This window comes from Orcinus orca, chromosome 3, assembly GCF_937001465.1.
Source record: "Orcinus orca chromosome 3, mOrcOrc1.1, whole genome shotgun sequence".
Lineage (NCBI taxonomy): Eukaryota > Metazoa > Chordata > Mammalia > Artiodactyla > Delphinidae > Orcinus > Orcinus orca.
The window spans coordinates 83,698,871-83,721,230 of record NC_064561.1 but is presented as its reverse complement, the minus strand read 5'-3'; the positions used below and the strand labels follow the sequence as shown (position 1 = coordinate 83,721,230).

At 35.1% G+C, this 22,360-nt stretch overlaps 1 protein-coding gene across 6 annotated transcripts in view; it reads right to left on the bottom strand.

The window, feature by feature from the left end:
• The window catches only part of CEP120 (centrosomal protein 120), an 85,887-nt gene that overhangs the window by 1,922 nt on the left and 61,605 nt on the right, over window positions 1-22,360 (bottom strand). For all 6 annotated transcript variants that reach the window (XM_004267423.3, XM_049707171.1, XM_033423721.2 and 3 more), the window contains 2 exons: window positions 21,577-21,675; window positions 3,759-3,904 (listed from right to left, as the gene is read on the bottom strand). In XM_004267423.3, coding sequence (XP_004267471.1) covers window positions 3,759-3,904; window positions 21,577-21,675 — 245 coding nt within the window. The remainder of the gene's footprint in view (window positions 1-3,758; window positions 3,905-21,576; window positions 21,676-22,360) is intronic.

The window sequence follows — 22,360 nt, the reverse complement described above, 5'->3', positions numbered from 1 at the left end:
TAAAAACAAAATGATTTCGTGGTAAAATACATTTTTTAGTAATATTTTCAGGAAGAAAACAAAAACCACTTGGTTGGGCAGAGTTAGGGCACTTATAAAAGACAGTTTTAAAAACAATACTTGTTTTTCTAATTATATAATACATGAAAACTGTAGAAATTTGGGGAATGTGTAGAAAAGAAAATCATCACAATCTTATTAACCAGAGATAACCAATCTGAGTAATAATTTTCTGTATTCTCAATTTAAAAATGCATGTATTTTAAACACAGTATTGCTAACTTTTTAGAAAACTATATAGGCAATTCTGTACATTGTATGTATCACTTATTACTATAATGAATATCTTCCTATATCATTATTATTGATCTTTAGGTTGTTATTAAACTTTTGTTATGTTTTTTGAACATAAAATTTTCTTCTAAATTCACCCCACAAATATTTACTCTTACTAATAAACAGTGCTAGGTTTGGGGGATACTGCAGTTGAATCAAGAAGAAAAGTTCCCGTTATTATGGAGCTTATATTACTAAGTATTCATAGAAAGTGATATTCTATAGATGTGAATGCCTGGTTCAAAGGGCATGTACATTTTAAGAGACTGTATGGATAGCTTCAAGTTATATGCATGATGATCTTATCTAAGAGATGAAGAAAGGGGAGCAGGTGCCAGCCTGGGATTTGGGTCTTTACAATGGAATATCATCAATCACTTTACCTTGAAAATGGGAAGTATACTTGGCATTACTATCACTTAGTAAGTATACTAAGTTTGGACACAGAGTAGGTTTTAATTTAATTTGGAATCTACAACTAAGACATAACTTTATACTCTACATAACTGGCTACGAAAATATTTAATTTGCAACTACTCCTAACCTTTGTCTTTATAAATAAGATAAAAAAGCAATTGAGTCTAAGGCCCTGCTTCTAGATGGTCTTCATGGTAAGTAAGCCAATGAGAACCAAATCCACTTCTCAAATTACACATGGCGTTTGGGGGGAGAGGGAGGAAGAGCCTGGGAGGAGAGTGTCCTGCCCCGACAGACAAGGAGCACTGGGAGTGTACAGTCTTGTTTGTTCATATACCTCTCTGAAACCTGAACTGACTCCTAAGATCCCTCACAAAAGAACAAGAAACTGAGGTATACAGTCCAAAAAGGACACCAAATACCTCTCTCTGTTCTAAGAAAAAAACCCTAAATAGTGAGGGCCCTGTGCTTTGAGACTGGGGTGGAAATCAAGTGATTAATGGGACACTAGTAAAACTGAGCAACACATGGGGATGAGTAAGAGAAGATTTCTGAATAGCTGTTTCCCCTACTCTAACTCTTACAACAGCTCTCTTGGAGGAAGAGGTCCTCTTGGGAGATTAATGACACACAGTGCCAGACTATGTACCAGGAAGTTCAACCATTTCCCTGTTCATTTGTTTATGCATGAAGGACAAATGAAAGTTTTACACAACTGAGAGATTATCCCTATCAAGTCTTTACTAAAATGCAATCAACATTCATGATCACAACAGGATTTTAGAACCCGTGGCTGAAGAAGTCCATAAAGTTATCAAAGGAAACTTTACTTCCCTGACAAACACTATGTATGGACTCCACTCACCCAGCTTCGTGTCACTAGGAACTTACTGCTTTTAGAATTGCTGTTAGAAAGTTCCTTCTTATATTGAACTCAGTATGCGCCTTTATACTCTCCAATAACTGGCTATGATTCTGTTCAAGAGGAAATCCTACTGAATTATTTTTAACATGGTAGCCCTCCAGATATCTGAAGAGAACTTTCTAATACTTTGCCCAAGACTTCTCTACAAATTAATATCCTTCACTCTCCTAACCACTTTTTGGTCACATTCCTTTGGCAGCTCTCTAGGTAGCTGATTTCCCTTAAAGTCTGTTGCACACTGGTAAGAACAACCCAGAGGTGGTTTTACCACAGTGTGTATTGAACACTCCTTCTATGAATGTCCCTAACTGCACTGGCTCTTTGGCAGCCAAGTCACACTGTTAGTAGTAGTCACTTAAACCCTCCTAGGCTTCCTCACATCAACTGTTTTATTATGTCTTGCCCATCACTTGAGAGATTTTTCTTATAATTTATACAGAGAACTCTGCTTTTGTTTCTAATGTATTTAATCTTGTTGGTTTCAGTTCTCCCTAAATCTTAACTGATTAAGACATTAATAATAGGTTTTAATTTTATATGACTTATCGGCAAATAGCTATCTTTGTTTAAACCACCAAAACAGTGCTCAGCAAACAGTAGGTGCTTAATATGTATTTGCTAAACTAAAACAAATTGCTATATATAATAGCAAAATTTTGCAAGGCAAAGGACATGTTAAAATTAATTTGTAACATCTTCCAAACCTATGACATAGTAGATACCAAATAAATATTTGCTGAACAAAAAGAGAATAATAGTGTGAATTGAGCCCTGTAGCATGCATTATAGACCTTGACCTTTTCCAACTGATATTTATACATTAATATTCTAAATGCAGTGGTGTAATTCAGCTCCAAACCCACCTAATATAGTGACTGAATTTTCCCCATTTATATAGGGATATATCATGGGATATTCTGTCAAATGTATGTCCTATGTACACATTGTGTCCTCCCAAAATTCATATGTTTAAAGCCCCAGCCCAAAATGTGATGGTATTTGGAGATGGAACCTTTGGGAGATGATTAGGTTTAGATGAGATCATGAGCAGGGGTGTCATGATGAGATTTATGCACTTATTAGAAGAGACACAGTAGAGCTTGTGAGGACACAGAGGTAAGGCAGCTGTCTAACAAGTCAGGAAGAGAGTCCTCACCAGAAACTAACCATGCTGGCACTTTGATCTTGAACTTTTAGCCTCCAGGACTGTGAGAAAATAAATTTCTGTTGTTTAAGTCACCCAATCTATGGTATTTTGTTATGTCAGCCTGAGCTAAGACAGTATGCTTCGCTGCAACAAAAATACTAGTCTCTTGCTAAACTAAGTTAGAAAGTCTTCCTGTACACTCCCCTTAAAAAGACAGTAATTTGTTCTAATACTGCTTCCTAATGATTACTTTTCTAACATCAAATACTTGAAATTGTAACTAAGATGAACATGACACTATAGAGAAGCCCACTGTTGCAGAGTAGTTAAAAATATAACCTCTGGAATCAGATATGAACTCTGGCTCCCCGATTTACTAGCTGTGTGACCTTGGAAAGGGTACTTAAATCTCTTTAATCCTTGGTTTCTTCATCTCGAAATGGGGATAATATCTTCCTCAAAAAGTTGCTTCGAGGATTAAAAAAAGTGGAGATAGGCATATAAGGCATTTAAAATAGCTGCTGACACACACGGCAATAATTAAGAGCTATATTCTGTATTACTTACATTAAGAATATAACAATATTTGAAACTTATTTTACTTTATGTAATTAAAAATTCAGTATAATCAATTACCTTGAAATAGTAGCAATAATCCTAAAATAGTCACACAGGAATAAAATTTAAAGTACTAATGCTATGAGTGGAAACAAAAAAGCTAAATACGGCTACGTTCATGGCAAAAAAATGTTAAGAGTAATGGTCTTTGGCAAAGATTTTCTATTGTATAATTCAGCTACATTTTATATATGATGTACCTTATTCTTGAAAGACCTGATGTTGTACTTTCCCTAGACCAATGACTAAATAAAAAGTTGTCCTATTTGAACTTTAGTTTTTGTATGAAAAAAAGTAATTTCTTAGTTATTATACCTGTTCAGTTCATTTCTTATATCCAACAATTCTTGTCTCTCGGTGTTTACTGTATCTTTTTCCTCAGCAGCCAAGTAACGTAGTCTCATCTGTTCCAACTCTTCTTGCTGTTTTTTAAGACGAGCCATTTGACTTTCTTGCTCCCGCTTGAAAGAAACAAGGCAGATCTCTAATGTTAGGAATAAATATATTTTTGACTTTGACTTATGATTATAATCCTCCTTGACAGCACCCATGATAGAGCCACACACTGCAGATTCTATTATCTAGAAAGCCCAGGTTCTCTTTACAAACTTTTCTGTGATCTGCCTTCTTGTTATAAGCCATAACCACTCACGGCCCAATCAGTGATTGAGGTTAGCTAAATATCGTAAGATCTAATAGTAGTTAGAGGCAAGAAAGAGTCTGCTATCAACACAATGAGTTGCCACAGGACCAATGATTAAGAGAAGTATTTAAGAAATGGTTAATTATACAAAATCATCTAAGAAATTACAATTATATAAAGGAATGGTAAATTATACAAATTAATTATACAAAATACAAATTATACAAAGAGGTACTAAGGTTCAATAACTGTCCCTGTACTAGTAACTCCACTCCTACCTCAAGAAATAATATGCCTTTCCACTCTTTTCTCAAGGCTTACATAGAAATCTATGCACATGATAAAATTTCTTTTATATAAATGTGTGACATTCCACACAATGTATATTCCATGATTTAGTCAACCACTCTCTCAATAACAGACATTTTGGAATGCTGCAGTAAGACATCCTGTCATCTAACAAAGTTAGCTCATGAATCTTTCTATATATTTCCTTAGGGATCAGAAGTGCTTTTCTTTCTTTAGGACAGAACCCCTAAATGGGAAAGCTTAGATCAATAGGTAATATCATCTTTTTTAAAAAAGAAGCGTTTACTGAATAATAACAAAACTCCCAAATCATAAAGGTGCACTTTGGTCAAATTTTACAAAGTGAACTACTCACATAACCACCATCCAGAACAAGAAACAGGAGATTATCATAACCCCAGAAGCCCCTCTGTGCTCCCGCCCAAGTCACTGACCACTCATCCTTCACCAAAGATAGGACTAATTTCTAACACCATGAGTAGGTTTTCACTGCTTTGAACTGTGTGTACGTGGAACTGTACAATGTAAGTTTATGTCTGGCTTCTTTCGCTAAACATTTTTTCAGATCCGTTCGTATTATGTGTAGTTGATGATTCACAGTACTACTTAGCATTCTATTGGATGAATATACAGTCTTTTCATTCCACTCCCGAGGGATATTTGCATTAAGTTTCCAGTTTTGTATTTTAAAGCTGATGTGAACATTATCGTACATTCATGGACTTTTGTATGCATTTCTACTGTGTATATACGTGCGATTCAAAGTGCTGGGTCATTGGGTTTAAGAATTTCAATATTAGTAAATATCGTCTGTTTTTAAAGTAGTAGTACTAATTTACACTCCCATGTAAGCATTCCAGTGCTCTATACTCTTGCCAAAACTGGGTAATGTCAGTTTTTTCTTTTTTTTTTTTCTCATTTAAACCATTCTGATAACTTATGCAGTGGTATCTCATGATTTTATTTTGCATTTTTTCAAATACTAATGAGGTTGAACGTGTTTTAATATTTTTAATGGCATTCTTATTCTGTAAAATTCCTGTTCAACCATTTGGCCTTTTGCTCTACTTGGCCGTCCATCCTTCCTTATTGGTATGTGTGTGGTTCTTTACATATACTGGATAAATCCTTTGTCAATTATTTAAATTGTAAATATTTTCCACTAGTCTTTGTCTTGCCTTTTACTTTAATGGTGTTGTTTATTTAATTCTAATATGGTCTAAATTTATCTGTCTTTTTGTCTGCCTCAGTTTTTAAATTTTTATTTATTTACTTGGTTGTATGGGGTCTTAGTTGCGGCATGCATGTGGGATCTAGTTTCCTGACCAGGGATCAAACCCAGGCTCCCTGCATTGGTAGCGTGGGGGTCTTATCCACTGTGCCACCAGGGAAGTCCCTATGTGCCTGTTTTGAAGACATTACTTTACATTACCCTCTTGAAGCTTCACTTATCAAAAACTCATATGCAATTGGTTTTGTGTATGGTGAGATCAAGTTTCTTCTTCTCCGCATATAGAGCTCCAATTGACTTAGCAACATTTATTGGAAAACAACTTTTTCCCCCAGTGCTTGGCACTGTCACCTGTTATACATCACCTCTGTCCTTTTATATATGAGTTGTTTCTGGACTCTATCCTTCCAGTAAACTTCACTGTCTTAATTACTGTAACTTTGGTAACAATAACTCTGGATATTTGATAGTATGTCTTCTGTCTTCAAAATTCTTAGTTATTCTTGACTTGTGTATTTTCATATAAATATCAATTTCTAGGGTTGAAAAAAAAGGCCTGCTGGAACTGCTTATGATTATGCTGAATCTACAAATCAATTTGGCCAAAACCATTATCTTTACAATATTAATTCTTCAAACAGTGAACATAGTTTACCTCTCCAATTATTCAGGTCTTCTTTAATTTTGTCTAACAATATTTTATACTTCTCTATATACTGAGTAGCATCTTTCTTGGAATGTGCGCCTAGGAGTTTCAAGTTTTTAAATGCTACTGCAAATGGCAGAGTTTAAAAATTTCTGTTCTCTGTCTCTGGTATAGAGAATTAAAATTGATATTTACATACTCATTTTGCTTCCAGCAAGCTTGCTAAACTCACTTATTAATTCTAATAGTTCATCTGTAGATACTTTCTGGTTTACTATGTACATAACAACTGTCATCTGCAAATGACAACAGTTTTACTTTTTCCTTTCCAGATGATAGACCCTTTCGGCCTGTTACACTGGATAGAACCTCTAGTACAATATTAAGAAATGATAATAGAGGGCATTTTTCTCTCATTCCTGATCTCAGAGGAAAACCTTTAAGAAATATTTTTTGGTAGGTTTTATTAGATTAAGAAATTTCCCCTACATTCTTAGTTTGCTAAGAATTGTTACTATGAATGGGTACTAACTTTTTCTGCATTTTTGATAGGAGCATTTGATTTCTTCTCCTTTATTTTTTTTTCTTTTATAAATTTATTTATTTTTGGCCGCATTGGGTCTTTGTTGTTGGGTCTTCGTTGCTGCGTGCGGGCTTCCTCTAGTTGTGGTGAGTGGGCTTCTCATTGCAGTAGCTTCTCCGAGTTTCGTAGCTCGGGCTCTAGGCGCACGGGCTTCGGTAGTTGCGGCACGTGGGCTCAGTAGTTGTGGCTCACGGGCTCTAGAGTGCAGGCTCAGTAGTTGTGGCACATGGGCTTAGTTGCTCTGTGGCATGTGGGATCTTCCCGGACCAGGGCTTGAACCCGTGTTCCCTGCATTGGCAGGCGGATTCTTAACCACTGCGCCACCAGGGAAGTCCTCCTTTATTTTTTAAGGGGGTAAATAGTAAACTTCCCCTTTGTTTAATAAATAAACTTAGTTGTGATGCTTACAAGTTTTATATCTATGTTCATGAGATTGGCCAATTAATTTTCTTATAATGTCCTTCTCAGATTTTAGGATCAAGATAATGCTGGTCTCATTTTTTTAAAAAGTGAGAAGTATTCTCTCTTCATAGTTTCTGAAACAGTTTGTGTAAGATTAGTGTTAGTTCTTTCTAAAATGTTTACTAAAATTGAAACGTGAAGCCACTTAGGTCTGGAGCCTTCTTTTGGTGAAGGTTTTTCATTACATATTAAATTTCTCTAATAGCTACATGACTAATTCTATTATCTGTTTCTTTTTGTATTGGTTTTGTGAGTTCTCTCATATTCACATAAAAGTTTCATACCATTCTCTTATCTCCTTAAATGTCTGTGGATCTGTAGCCCTGTCCCATTTTTTTTAAACGTTGATATTGGGAGTTACTGCCTATTGTTTTGGTCCTTGAACACTCTTTGCCAACTTTGTTGATTTTGCTGTACATTTTCCCCATATTTCATCAATTTTTACTCATTTTGATTATTTCCTTCCTCCTAATTTCCTATTTGCTTACTGACTGTTTGAAAGAGATATTTAGAGAACAGATTTCATGCTTTTCTTATTATTTTTCAAGTGAACCTGAGGCTATAAATCTCCTTAAGCACAATCGTCATTAAAGCTCATGTCTTTACATGTTTTAAATATTTGGTTCAAGACATTTTCTAATTTCATTTGTGGTCTCCAATTTAGCCATGGGTTATAAGAAGTGTACTATTTCAATCATGGGGGATACTTATTATCTTTTTATTACTAATTTCTAGCTTAATCTCACTGTGCTCAGAGAACATATTCTGAATTACAATCCTCTGAAATTTGTTTAGAATTGCTGTTCGATTCAGCATATGAGCAATTTAGCTAAATGTTCCAGTGCACTAGAAAATGATGTGTATCCTGGGACTTGTTTATTTATTTATTTATTTTTTAAAGGGCTTTAAATGCTTGGCTATCTATTTATTTATGGCTGTGTTGGGTCTTCATTTCTGTGTGAGGGCTTTCTCTAGTTGTGGCAAGTGGGGGCCACTCTTCATCGTGGTGCACGGGCCTCTCACTATCGTGGCCTCTGTTGTTGCAGAGCGCAAGCTCAGTAGTTGTGGCTCACGGGCCTAGTTGCTCTGCAGCATGTGGGATCCTCCCAGCCCAGGGCTCGAACCCGTGTCCCCTGCATTAGCAGGCAGATTCTCAACCAATGCACCACCAGGGAAGCCCCCTGGGACTTTTTTGATGAAATATTCTACATATAACAATGGTTAGGTCATCTAAATCTTCTAAATCTTATTATCCATTGTTGGTTTGCTCTATCAGTTCCCAGGAGAGTTACGGTAAAATCTACCATTATTATGCGTTTGTCCATTTCTCCTTTTAGTTCTATTAATTTTTGCTTTATATAAATTTGTGGCTGTTACCAGGAACACTCAATGTAGAACTGTTGTCAACTTCTAGGTGACTGACCCTTTTATGATTATGAAAACTCTCTTAATCTACAGTAATGCCTCTTGCCCTAGAGTCTAAGCTCTGTGGGTTAATATTAATGTAACATACAATTTCCCCTCTTTTTAAATTCAACCATTTTGTACTTATAGTTAAAGCGTCCTTATATTTAAGTCACATACTGTTGTTTTTTTAATTCAGGTTTTAGTTGAATATGTCTTTAATAATGGTATTCAGTCCATTTATATTTAAAGAAATGGGTGATATATATGGGTTTAAATCTTTACATATTACTATTTTCTACTTCTTCCATCTATTTTATGTTCTGCTTCTCTCCTTTTGTCTTTTTTTAGATTTACCTAATATTTTATGTCATTCTATTTTTCCCTTCTATCAGCTTATTTTTACTCTTCTTTTACATAGAAATTAGGACCTTTACAACTTCACAGAAAATGCAACATACTTTAAACATTTTAACTCTATTTTATCCCTTCATATCTTTTGTATTATTTGCCATGAATTTTAATTCTCTATATTTTAAACCCAACAAATACTGTGATTATTGTTTTCTCCCAATTTTTGTTAGTCTGAAAGTCTTACGTCGCTTTCAATAATGAAGTACATTTTCACTGGCTACTCAATTTAGGTGGGCCATTACTTCTTTTCAGTACTTTAAGGATGTTATTCCACTATGAATTCCTTTACTACCGTTGAAAGTTCATCTGTCAATCTCATTGTTGCTCCTGTGAAGGAAACGTTTCCCTCTTCATCCATGGCTTTAAATATTTTCTTTGCTTTGGGGCTATTTTTTTAAATTAATTTTTATTGGACTACAGTTGATTTACAATGTTGTGTTAGTTTCTGCTCTACAGCAAAGTGAATCAGTTATACATATAAATATATCCACTCTTTTTTAGATTCTTTTTCCATATAGGTCATTACAGAGTATGGAGTAGACTTCCCTGTTCTATACAGTAGGTTCTTATTTGTTAACTATTTTATATATAGTAGTGTGTATATGTCAATCCCAAACTTCTAACTTACCCCTCCTTCCCCCTTTCCCCCTGGTAACCATATGTTTGTTTTCTATAACTGTGACTCTATTTCTGTTTTGTAAATAAGTTCATTTGTACCATTTTTTTAGATTCCACATATAAGTGATATCATATGATCTTTTTCTTTCTCTGACTTACTTCACTCAGTATGACAATCTCTAGGTCCATTCATGTTGCTGCAAATGGCATTATTTCATTCTTTCTTTATAGCTGAGTAATACTCCATTGTACATATGTACCACATCTTCTTCTTTATCCTTTCCTCTGTCAATGGACATTTAGGTTGCTTCCATGCCTTGGCTATTGTAAATAGTGCTGCAATGAACACTCGGTGCACGTATCTTTTCGAATTATGGTTTTCTCCAGATATATGCCCAAGAGTGGAATTGCTGGATCACATGGTAGCTGTTTTTTAAGTAACCTCCATACTGTTTTCCATAGTGGTTATACCAATTTACATTGCAACCAACAGTGTAGGAGGGTTCCCTTTTCTCTACACCCTCTCCAGCATTTATTGTTTGTAGACCTTTTTATGATGGCCATTCTAACCAGTGTGAGGTGATACCTCATTGTAGTTTTGACTTGCATTTCTCTAATAACTAGTGATGTTGAGCCTCTTTTCATGTACTTTTTGGCCATGTGTATGTCTTCCTTGGAGAACTGTCTATTCAGATCTTCTGCCCATTTTTTGATTGGGTTGTTTGGTTTTTTCATATTGAGCTGCATGAGCTGTTTGTATATCTTGGAGATTAATCCCTTGTCAGTAGCTTCATTTGCAAATATTTTCTCCCATTCTGTGGGTTGTCTTTTCCTTTATGGTTTCCTTTGCTGTGCAAAAGCTTTTAAGCTTGATTAGGTCCCATTTGTTTATTTTTGTTTTCATTTTCATTACTCTAGGTGGTGGATCTGAAAAGATATTGCTGTGAGTTATGTCAGAGTTTCTGCCTATGTTTTCCTCTAAGAGTTTTATAGTGTCTGGTCTTACATTTAGGTGTTTAATCCATTTTGAGTTTATTTTTGTGTATGGTGTTAGAGAATGTTCTAATTTCATTCTTTTACATGCAGCTGCCCAGTTTTCCCAGCACCACTTATTGAAGTGGCTGTCTTTTCTCCACTGCATATTCTTGCCTCCTTTGTCATAGATTAGGTGACCATGGGTGCATGGGTTTATCTCTGGACTTTCTATCCTGTTCCATTGATCTATATTTCTGTCTTTGTGCCAGTACCATACCGTTTTGATGACTGTAGCTTTGTAGTATAGCCTGAAGTCAGGGAATCTGATTCCCCCAGCTCCGTTTTTCTTTCTCAAGATTGCTTGGGCTATTTGGGGTCTTTTGTGTTTCCACAGAAATTGTAAATTTTTTTGTTCTAATTCGGTGAAAAGTGCTATTGGTAATTTGATAGGGGTTGCACTGAATCTGTAGATTGCCTTGGGTAGTCATTTGGACAATACTGGTTCTTCTAAACCAAGAACGTGGTATATCTTTCCATCTCTTTGTGTCATCTTTGATTTCTTTCATCCGTATCTTATAGTTTTCTGAGTACAGGTCTTTTGCCTCCTTAGGTAGGTTTATTCCTGGCTATTTTATTCTTTTTGATGTGATGGTAAATGGGATTGTTTCCTTAATTTCCCTTCTGATCTTTCATTGTTAGTGTATAGGAATGCAAGAGATTTCTGTGTATTAATTTTGTATCCTGCAACTTTACCAAATGCATTAACGAGCTCTAGTAGTTTGACTATTTTAAATTATTTACAAAAGAGACCCAGCAGAGTTCTCTAGCTCTTCTATTATGTGAAGACAGTGGAAAGATGGCCATTTATGAATGGGGAAGTGGGCCCTCTCGACACAGGACTTGACCATGTGTACACTTTGATCTCAGACTTCCAGCCTTCAGAAATGTGAGAAACAAATTTCTGTTGTTTATAAGCCATCTAGTCTGTGCTATTTGGTTACAGCAGCCCAAACAGACTAACACAGGGGTCTGTGGCTACACAAAAAGTAGTCAGTCTCATATACCCTATCCTGTATGTCACTTATGTTCTTTGTTGTATTTTCCATCCTTTCTTCTGTTCCAGTTTGGACACTTTTTATTGGTTTATCTTCAGTTCACATATCCTTGGTTCTGCTGTTAATTCAGCTATTGAATCTTACAATTCATTTGTGATACTTTTCAGTTCCAGAATGTCTATATGATTGAAAAGGTTCTACTTCTCTAATACATTTCTCCATCATATCACCTATTTTCTAGTAGTTATCTCTAACTTTGTGTCTGGTGATTCCAAAATCTGTTGATTTATTTCTGTTGAGCAAAAGACAATAAGACATTCCACATGCAAGTCTAATAAACAAATGAAAAGATGCTCAAAGTCAGTAATCAGGGAAATGAAAATTTAAGCCACAGAATGGTATGATTTCAGACCCACCAAACTGGAAAAAATTAATACATCTGATAACAGCCAAGTGTTAGACATGGTGTGAAGAATAACAATTATACACCATTCTTCGGAACTGCAGATTTGTACAACCACTTTGGAAAGTAATTTCACAACATTTAGTGAAGCAGAAGAAATGAGTGAACCCTATGACCAGAAGTTCTACTTTTAGATTTAAACACTAGAGAAAAATTTTAATGTATAAAATATTTCACTGTTGTCTTATTATAAGAAAACTTAGAATATTCATATGTTTAAGTTTTATAAAGCAATAAAATAAACTTTAGCTACTGCATCAAAATAGCTAAATTTTGAATCACACAAGGTAGTCACAGAAGAATGATTCAAACAGAATATTTCCATGTATATAAAGTTTAAAAACATACAAAAGTAAACTGTTGTTTACTGATATTTTTAATACCTTATACGCTTATAAAGAAAAGCAAGGGAATAATAAATATCAAATTCAGCTAAGTAGTTACCTGTGGAGAGGATGCAGGTTAGAAAAGGCACAAGGAGCACTGATAATGCTGTTTCTTACACTAGAAGGTGGGGGTTGAAGTGCAGAAGAATCTTCTTTCTTCCCCCTCTTTGGAATGTATGATATATTTCATTTAAAGAGTAATTATTAAAAAATAAAGAAAGGAAAAGAAATCCAGACAAGGATACACCAAGTTGTTATCTCTGGCTGAGGAGGTGATAAGGTTACCAGTGACTATTATTTTTCTATGTCATGATGCTGCAAAATTTGGATTTCTTTTACACTAAGCAAATATAATTGCAAACAGGAAAAAAATGGTCAATTATTTAATTTTAGGTTATTTTGTAAAACTGTATGAAACTTGAAACATTTTAATCCTTAAACATAAGAAAAGCCTTTAAATGCCTTGAATTTTTAGTCAAGTATATATCATTAATAATAATCACACATGCACACACAAAAATTAGAGGTTAGAGGAAGAAATCCTCTCTGCTGCCAGGTGCTCTGGGTTAAAGGCTCCTCAATCAAGTGAGTATAATCTTTATTTTGCCTTGGCTGCCTATAAATCCAGAGAGGAGATGTAAACATGCATACACTAGACTAAACAGCGGCTAAAACGTGGCCACTACTTACTCTCCCACTCACACATACCATGTAAGTCTGTGGGAAAAAACTTACAGCTAAACTAAGGAGCTCAAGTCAAGTTTTCTGAAAATAACCCAGAGCTGACAAGTCAGTAGGAGGGCCTGGATGGTTTCAAGACACAGTTTTTAACCAAGACTTGGACCTCCAACTGTTTTCTTAAACAAAGATTTACATCCCATCCTTGGCTAAATTACTTGTAAATTAATCAAATTAATTACTCTGAGTGGATAAGCAGGAGGCTGGACAAGATAGTGCTGATGTCAGCCAATGAAGTCTGTGTTGTTTTAACTAAATATATCAGCTTAGTTTTAAACAGATCTACTGTGCACAAATATGGTAAGGGACTCACATCCTACCCAAAATCTTAGTTCTGTTTCCTGTCCTGTGAACAAACATACCTAGTTTTAATGTATCAGACATGATAAAAATGTTAAATTTCTCAGAACAACAAATTCATACCTTTTAACAATGATTCATTTATTTTTAAAAAGTAGTGGCTGTTATTCTTCCTCCATAACTATATTCTAATGTGTCAAGAAATGTTTTAAAATAAATATGCTACTTAGAACACAGTAAAGTAACAATCTTAACTTGGAGATGGGAAAAAAAGAATCTAAATTACCCCTTAAATGTCTAACAACCAGAACTCTTTAAAGTCAGTGTTATACATCATACCAAAGATAGCATATCCAGACTGTATGGATATCGTTTCCTTGTCTTCTAAGTTAGGACCCATTTTACGTTACACTTATTTATATTTTACAGCTGTCGCCTACCCAGTTACCCAAGAACAAAAAAGTTTACAACATGGAAACAGGGTTTTATGCTTTTGAATCAGAACAAAAGATTTTTTTCCAAATAATTGGAAGATTATGATTTTTTAAATTCACAAATTGACTATACTGGGTCACCTTTGAGTAATGGAAATCTCTGTTTAAACATTCTTTTGGCAACAGGCACGGAGCATTAGGTCTTATTTCCAAGCTTTACCAGCTGGGTTTTGTCATTAACATTTATTAACAATCTAAGATATGGCTTTCGCCGTCTAACCCGTACTACACAAATGTTTTGTATGGCCCTCCAGAGGATTTTGCTGTGACAAATTACTGGCAGAGATTATAGCCCCGTGGCTATTCACCAGAGGCAATGTAAAATTAACATGGTACTAATCCAATTTAAACAAGAAGTTGCACAAACAATCCTCTGAACAAAAGCAGATAGAGGATTCCAATTTTATATTCAAATACAATGTGTTTTTAATAAAAAGCTTTAGAAAAAAAATTGAAGTAACTTTCACACATATAAATTGTGCCTATTTGATGAAGGTATTAATTTTAATCTTCCAAAAACAGTGGCAGAACACAATTCACTATGGTAATCGCAAGGTCTATTAAATTTCTTCTTAAAGTGTTGCATCTCAAATGTGGTCTGTAGAACATCAGTGATTCCTAGTGACCTTGAAATATGTTTACAATGTTGTTTCTAAAGCAGAAAGTCTGTGGGATAAGGAATAGAAGTGGTCTGCAATGAAGGTTACTGTACTGAAAGAATGAGACTATTTTCTTTCATGAAGTAGAAGTCTGGAGTTGAACCAGGAATTTAACACCACGTTTTCTTTTCTTCTTAATTCACTTACAGTAACTTAAGAGAAAAGAGGCATCTGAACTTTTGTGATATCCTCCGTTATTAGGCACGAATAGTTAAAATTACTTTGCCAATGCTCTTTAGGCAAGAAGATAGAAAACACTTAGGAAAAAAGGGTAAACAGAAAACAATGAATTAAAGGAAAAATCCAGAAGATAGCAAAAGTGTATGAGAATGCATATGTTAGGAAGGAGGGGTGCTTGGGTGGGAGCCTTTTAAACTGAACGTTTTTTTAAGAGTCTCAGTCCATGAACTGGGGGGGTTTTTGTTCAGATTATTTTCTTACATTTGAAAAACCACCTCAAACAGTGAAAACAATGTCGTCTGTCAACATACACATATTAACATAACTTAAAAATCAATTTACTCAAAGTAATGAATTTTTGCATGGATATTTCTTAAGAAACATAACAATTATAATGAAATTATGCTCTGATAATTAATCACTCATTTCTCCAGAAGAAATGCCCTATCAACAGCTCACAGGCTTCCATCTTTTCATTACTAACTTTGGCAATGCCTTGTAATTAATTACGATTGCATTAGCTCTTATCCTTCATAAGTTGCATAAATTTCTTCAGTGGTAGGCACTGTCTGCCACTTCCTCCCAATCTACTCTCCATTTTAAAACTTGAAATGAGGGGCTTCCCTGGTGGCGCAGTGGTTGAGAGTCCACCTGCCGATGCAGGGGACACGGGTTCGTGCCCCGGTCCGGGAAGATCCCACATGCCATGGAGCGGCTGGGCCCGTGAGCCATTGCCGCTGAGCCTGCGTGTCCGGAGCCTGTGCTCCGCAACGGGAGAGGCCACAACAGTGAGAGGCCCGCATACCGCAAAAAACAAAACACTTGAAATGATTTCATATCTAATACTGATATTTATTATTATTTTTTAATGTTTATTTTATATTGGAGTATAGTTGATTTACAATGTTGTGTTAGTTTCAGGTGTACAACTGAGTGATTCAGTTATACATATACATATGTCCATTCTTTTTCAAATTCTTTTCCCATTTAGGTTGTTACATAATATTCAGTAGAGTTCCCTGTGCTATACATTCCTGTGCTTATATTCTTGTTGATCATCTATTCTATATATAGTAGTGTGTATAAGTCAATCACAAACTCCTAATTTATCCCTCCCCCCAACATTTCCCTTTTGGTAATCGTAAGTTTGTTTTCTATGTCTGTGCATCTGTTTCTGTTTTGTAAATAAGTTCATTTGTATCATTTTTTTTTAAGATTCCACATATAAGTGATATCATGGTATTTGTCTTTCTCTGACTTACTTCACATAGTATGATAATCTTTAGGTCCATCCATGTTGCTACAAATGGCATTATTTCATTCTTTTTTATGGCTGAGTAATATTCCATTGTATATATGTACCACATCTTCTTTATCCTTTCCTCTGTCAATGGACATTTAGGTTGCTTCCATGTCCTGGCTATTGTAAATAGTGCTGCAATGAACACTCAGTGCATGTATCTTTTCGAATTATGGTTTTCTCCAGATATATGCCCAGGAGTGGGATTGCTGAATCATATGGTAGCTCCATTTTTAATTTTTTAAGGAATCTCCATACTGTTTTCCATAATGGCTGTGCCAATTTACGTTCCCAACAGTGTAGGGTTCGGGTTCCCTTTTCTCCACACCCTCTCCAGCATTTACTATTTGTAGACTTTTTGATGATGGCCATTCTGACCAGTATGAGGTGATATCTCACTGTAGATTTGATTTGCATTTCTCTAATAACTAGTGATGCTGAGCCTCTTTTCATGCACTTTTTGGCTATCTGTATGTCTTCACTGGAGAACTATTTAGATCTTCTGCCCATTTTTTGATTGGGTTGTTTGTTTTTTTCATATTGAGCTGCATGAGCTGTTTGTAAATTCTGGAGATTAATCCCTTGTCGGTTGCTTTGTTTGCAAATATTTTCTCTCATTCTGTGGGTTGTCTTTTCATTTTGTTTATGGCTTCCTTTGCTGTGTAAAAGCTTTTAAGTTTGATTAGGTCCCATTTGTTTATTTTTGTTTTCATTTTTATTACTCTAGGAGGTGGATCCAAAAAGATAGTGCTGTGATTTATGTCAAAGAGTGTTCTGCCTATGTTTTCCTCTAAGAGTCTTATAGTGTCCGATTTTACATTTAGGTCTCTAATCCATTTTGAGTTTATTTTTGTGTATGATGTTAGGGAGTGTTCTAATTTCATTCTTTTCCATGTAGCTGGTCCAGTTTTCCCAGCACCACTTATTGAAGAGACTGTCTTTTCTCCACTGTATATTCTTGCCTCCTTTGTCATAGATTAGGTGACCATGGGTGCGTGGGTTTATCTCTGGGCTTTCTATCCTGTTCCTTTGATCTATATTTCTGTCATTGTGCCAATACCATACTGTGTTTTTTTTTTTTTTAATTAATTTATTTTTGGCTGCACTGGGTCTTTGTTTCAGTGTGTGGGCTTTTTATTGCAGTGGCTCCTCTTGTTGTAGAGCATGGGCTCTAGGCTCACGGGCTCTAGAGCGCAGGCTCAGTAGTTTTGGTGTACGGGCTCAGTTGCTCCATGGCATGTGGGATCTTCCCGGACCAGGGCTCAAACCTGTGTCCCCTGCATTGGCAGGTGGACTCTTAACCACTGCGCCACCAGGGAAGCCCATACCATACTGTTTTGATGACTGTAACTTTGTAATATAGTCTGAAGTCAGGGAGCATGATTTCTCCAGCTCCGTTTTTTTCTTCTCAAGATTGCTTTGGCTATTTGGGGTCTTTTGTGTTTCCACAGAAATTTTAAAGTTTTGTTCTAGTTCTGTGAAAAATGCCATTACTAATTTGATAGGGATTGCACTGAATCCGTAGATTGCCTCGGGAAGTAAAGTCATTTTCACAATATTGATTCTTTCAATTCAAGAACATGGTATATCTTTCCAACTGTTTGTGTCATCTTCAATTTCTTTCATCAATGTCTTATACTTTTCAGAGTATAAGGTCTTTAGGTAGGTTTATTCCTAGTTACTTAATGTGATGGTAAACAGGATTGTTTCCTTAATTTCTCTTTCTGATCTTTTGGTGTTGGTGTATAGAAATGCAAGAGATTTCTGTGCACTAATTTTGTATCCTGCAGTGTTACCGAATTCATTGATGAGCCCTAGCAGTTTTCTGGTAGCATCTTTAGGATTTTCTATGTATAGTATCATGTCATCTGCAAACAGTGACAGTTTTACTTCTTTTCCAGTTTGGATTCCTTTTTCTAATACTGATATTTGAAACACCGTTTTTGAACCATTTCTCCCTCAGCTTTGAATGACAAAATACAATGATAACCCACTGTCCTCGTGTTTTTCTAATACTTATTTTCTATTATTTATGCTAACTTCACTTGCATTTCTTACCACTCTGCCATGTTCTTGTTAAATATCAGCCCTCCCAGCTGAACTTTAATAAGTTTACTGTGGGGAGAGAATTGCTGTATCTAGAGCATCTACCAGTGTGCAAGGTGCATAATAGGCTCTCAATAAGTACTTGATGAATGAAAAATGAACAAATAAAACAACTATAGATGTTTCTTCAGACTCAATGCACTCTCATCTCTTTACACCTAACTTTAGGAAGTTCACCTACTGACAGTATTGCATATGTGCACAATTAGCCCTAACATAGGTTTTCCCCCTTTTGTCAGTTTCTACAGAACATCTATATTAAATCTACCATCCAAATACAAACTACTGTTACTAGTCAAACTATACTGAACCTCACTTCCTCACTGCTACTATTATATAACAACATTCTCCTATCTTGTAGACTTAAAAATTTTCTATTTTTGGTTGGTGTCTGTCATTTTTCAGCTACTCAGTCGTAAATCCTTCTAATATTTGTTCTATTCATCAATATTCCAAAGCTACCATCTGATTAGGTCCCCAATGACTGAAACCAAGAATACTACACAATAGCTTTATGGCTCATATCCTTTTAACAACAGTTACCATTTATTGAGCATACACTATGTACGAAACACTGTGTTAAATGCTTTACAGACCACTCATTTAATTCTCAGAACAACCTGTGAGGAAAGATTTTTCATTTTCCAAATGAGGAGACTAATCAGAGAAATTATATTCCCCAAGTCCCAGAGGTAGTTAAGAAGTACAGCCAAGATTCAATACAGCTCTCTTGACTCCAAGGCCATGTTCTAAACTGCTATGTATGCTGCCTGTGGTAGAATTTGTATCCTGTTATTTTTAATAGCCACTCTCACCACATTATTTCCTTGCTCCCAATTCCACAGGGACTCCTCCCTGTGGTACTAAATGTAACTTAACTATCTTGCCATCATGACTTTATATTAGCTTATTCTCTTTCAAAGTCACTTTAATTCTCATTACCTGAGCTAGTCTATCTGTCAGTGATGTCATTTTCCTTGCTTATGATATGCCAAATCATGACTTCTTCTGCTTCAATACTCACTCTGTCAGAAATCCCTAATGTCTTCCACAGCTCACTTTGTTCTATTTGAAATTCTTTCACTATGTGGCTTCTATGGAATTAAACCATAACATTATAAAGCAGGAAGAGCCTGAGACCGCACTCTAGTCAAATGAGTCTAATCCTTGCTCTATCACTTAGTACCTGTGTGATCGTGCGCAACTTACTTAATGTCTCTAAGTCTGTTTCTTTCATCGATAAAATGGAAATATTACCTGCTATATAGGGATCTTGGTTAGGATCAAATGAAAACGTATGAAGGGCTTAGCATAATACCAAGCACTTATCAGCTTTCCTTCCTCCTTAAACATAAGAATTCTAAGTTCTATCTGCCACATCTTCAATTATCACCTCTGCAAAAGGATTCCTTCATGTTATTAAGCTCAATCATCCTCCCAACATCAGTCCATATTTCTAAATGCTTGCTGAATTTCTTTCTGTAAAAATTAAAATGTTCAAATCTGCAAGTCCTGTCTCCTCCCCATGCCTCAATCAGCTTCTTGTCTTAGTAACCATCATTACAATCCTGGAAAACTCTCTTTCCAGACACTAAGGCTTGAACCCTTGACATCATCTTTGACTTTCCACTCTGCATTCTGATTAGGTATAGCGTACTGTATAGAATCTACCAAAACCATGTCTTTTACAATAATCTCCTTGTCATGTTCCCACTGCTACCTAGTCCTTATTTCCTGAAATGACCTCTAAAATGGGACCTCCTCTGTTCTCCATGGAGAGTCGATGCTTTCTGACTTTGTGCCTCCTTGCTATAATCATTCTATTCATTGTATATACATTTTCCCCACAGCTTTCCTAAATCACAACCAATTCTCCAGAGATCCATCTCAAATATCTCATCTTCTATGACACCTTTCCTAAGTTCTATTAAATAGATGTACTTCCCCTCCTGAGTACTCTGTACAGGTCTTTTCAGGGCTCTTACTATTTGGCAGTAAATGTTATATTTATAGTTTTCTTCCCTATTACTAAACTGCAAGCTCCCTGAGGCAAAGACCTATGTTTTACTTATAACTATAAATCTAGGACAGTGCCTTGAACACAGGAGGCCCTCAGTACTATATATGATTATTCATTCATTCATCTATCCTTAGTCTTGTGAGCACCTATAAAACATATTCAGTGTGTGTAATATTATTTTATACTTATGCTTACAATCTCAATTCATCTAAAAGCTATGTTAAGGCAAACTGCACTATTTATTCTCAGGCAGTCTAGTACATACTCTTCTATGAAGGTGGTAAGCATTTAGTACAATACCACAGAGATGTTTAATGACATTTGATGGTTTGGGAGACACATTAAAAAAAAATACAAATCTGAGAGACCCTACATACCAAAATTGCATTTGGCATATAACGGACACATTTCAAAAAAGCAAAACTTACAATAAACTAACCACTAATGATCCTTAAAAGTTTAGGTCACATAGATGAGATTCAAAATAAAAATCTTGCTCATATTTTATTTGATCTTAATAATTTGACGAAATTATAGCCAAAATTAAGGTTAATTCCTCAGGAAGCTAATGGCATTTGTTACCTGATACCAGGAAGGAAAAAAAAAAGTAAAGAATTTAGGAAACTACTCTCACTTTTAAATCCTTGTAAAATTATGCAAAAATCCCGTGATCCTTTTTTTTAATGAATAAATTACTGTGTCTTCCTAGGAATGACTTTTAAAATACGTTCTTAAAATTCTCCCCCCAAAGGCACTCCCAATAGAAGGAAATTAATACTAAGGAAAAAAGGATGGTAGTTTTATAAGTGAAAGTAAAAGGAGAAAAAGAATGATTGTTTTTAAAGTGAAAGTAGAAATTATTCCCAACTTGCTGTGGGGAAGAGGATAGTTGGCTTTAAAAAAAAAAAAAAAAAAAAGGAAAAGAAAAAGGAACTAGAAGTTTTAGTTTTTATAAAGGAGGATCTTATATGTAACACATTAAAAAAAGGGGGGGTGGGGCCTAATCTCAAATACAGAACTGGACATTTAAATACAGACATATGAACCTAACAGATATTGCCAAATGTGTAAACTTGTAAAAAAAAAAAAAAAATCAAGGGAGAAAGACATAAAAAGAATAATCCATCATTAGCTATAAACTACATACCTGTTTAAGTCTGGCAAGTTCTTTCAAAGCTCGTCCCCACTGCTGCTTATAATGCAGCTTAGACTTAGTTGTGGATTCCAACTTTCTTTCAAGTTCAACCTAACAGTGATTAAAATCATATCAAGTGAAACACTATACCACTGTGTACAATCACTGAAAGATAATATATACAAAGACTCTGGCTTAAGAAAAGAGTTTATATAGTGTAACATACGACATCATCTAAAACTGTTATATAATTTACTGTAAATATTATGGCACATGAACATTTTCTTGTTTAAAATATAGTTGTATTTTTACTGCCTAACAGCCTATACTAAAAGGAACTGAATCAGTCTTAACCTCCAGGCAGTTACTATAAATGTATTTAAAACATATATATTACATAAAGATCACAGAGTGAAAAATACATTTTTTTTTAATATAACAAAAAGCAGTTGTTAGCATTCCATTTCACTGACACTCTCAACCTTGAAACCAAATTATTCCTTTTGGAGACCTATCATTATGTGGAATTTTGTCTTACATTGAAGAGAGCTTGTAGAGATACTTTTATAACTCTATTTTGGCAAAAATCATAGAATGCTGAGAACAGTGAACTGTTTTATCAGAAGGCAGTTTACTGAGAGTACAAAGTCAAAAATATTTTAAGAATGTTAAACCCAAGAGTAAGAAAAATAATGCTCCTAAAAACACTCATCTAACTTTTATTTTCTATTTTTCCTCAAATATATAAAGAAAAACACGAAATAGATTTGATTTTTAAAATACGGTTATTTATACT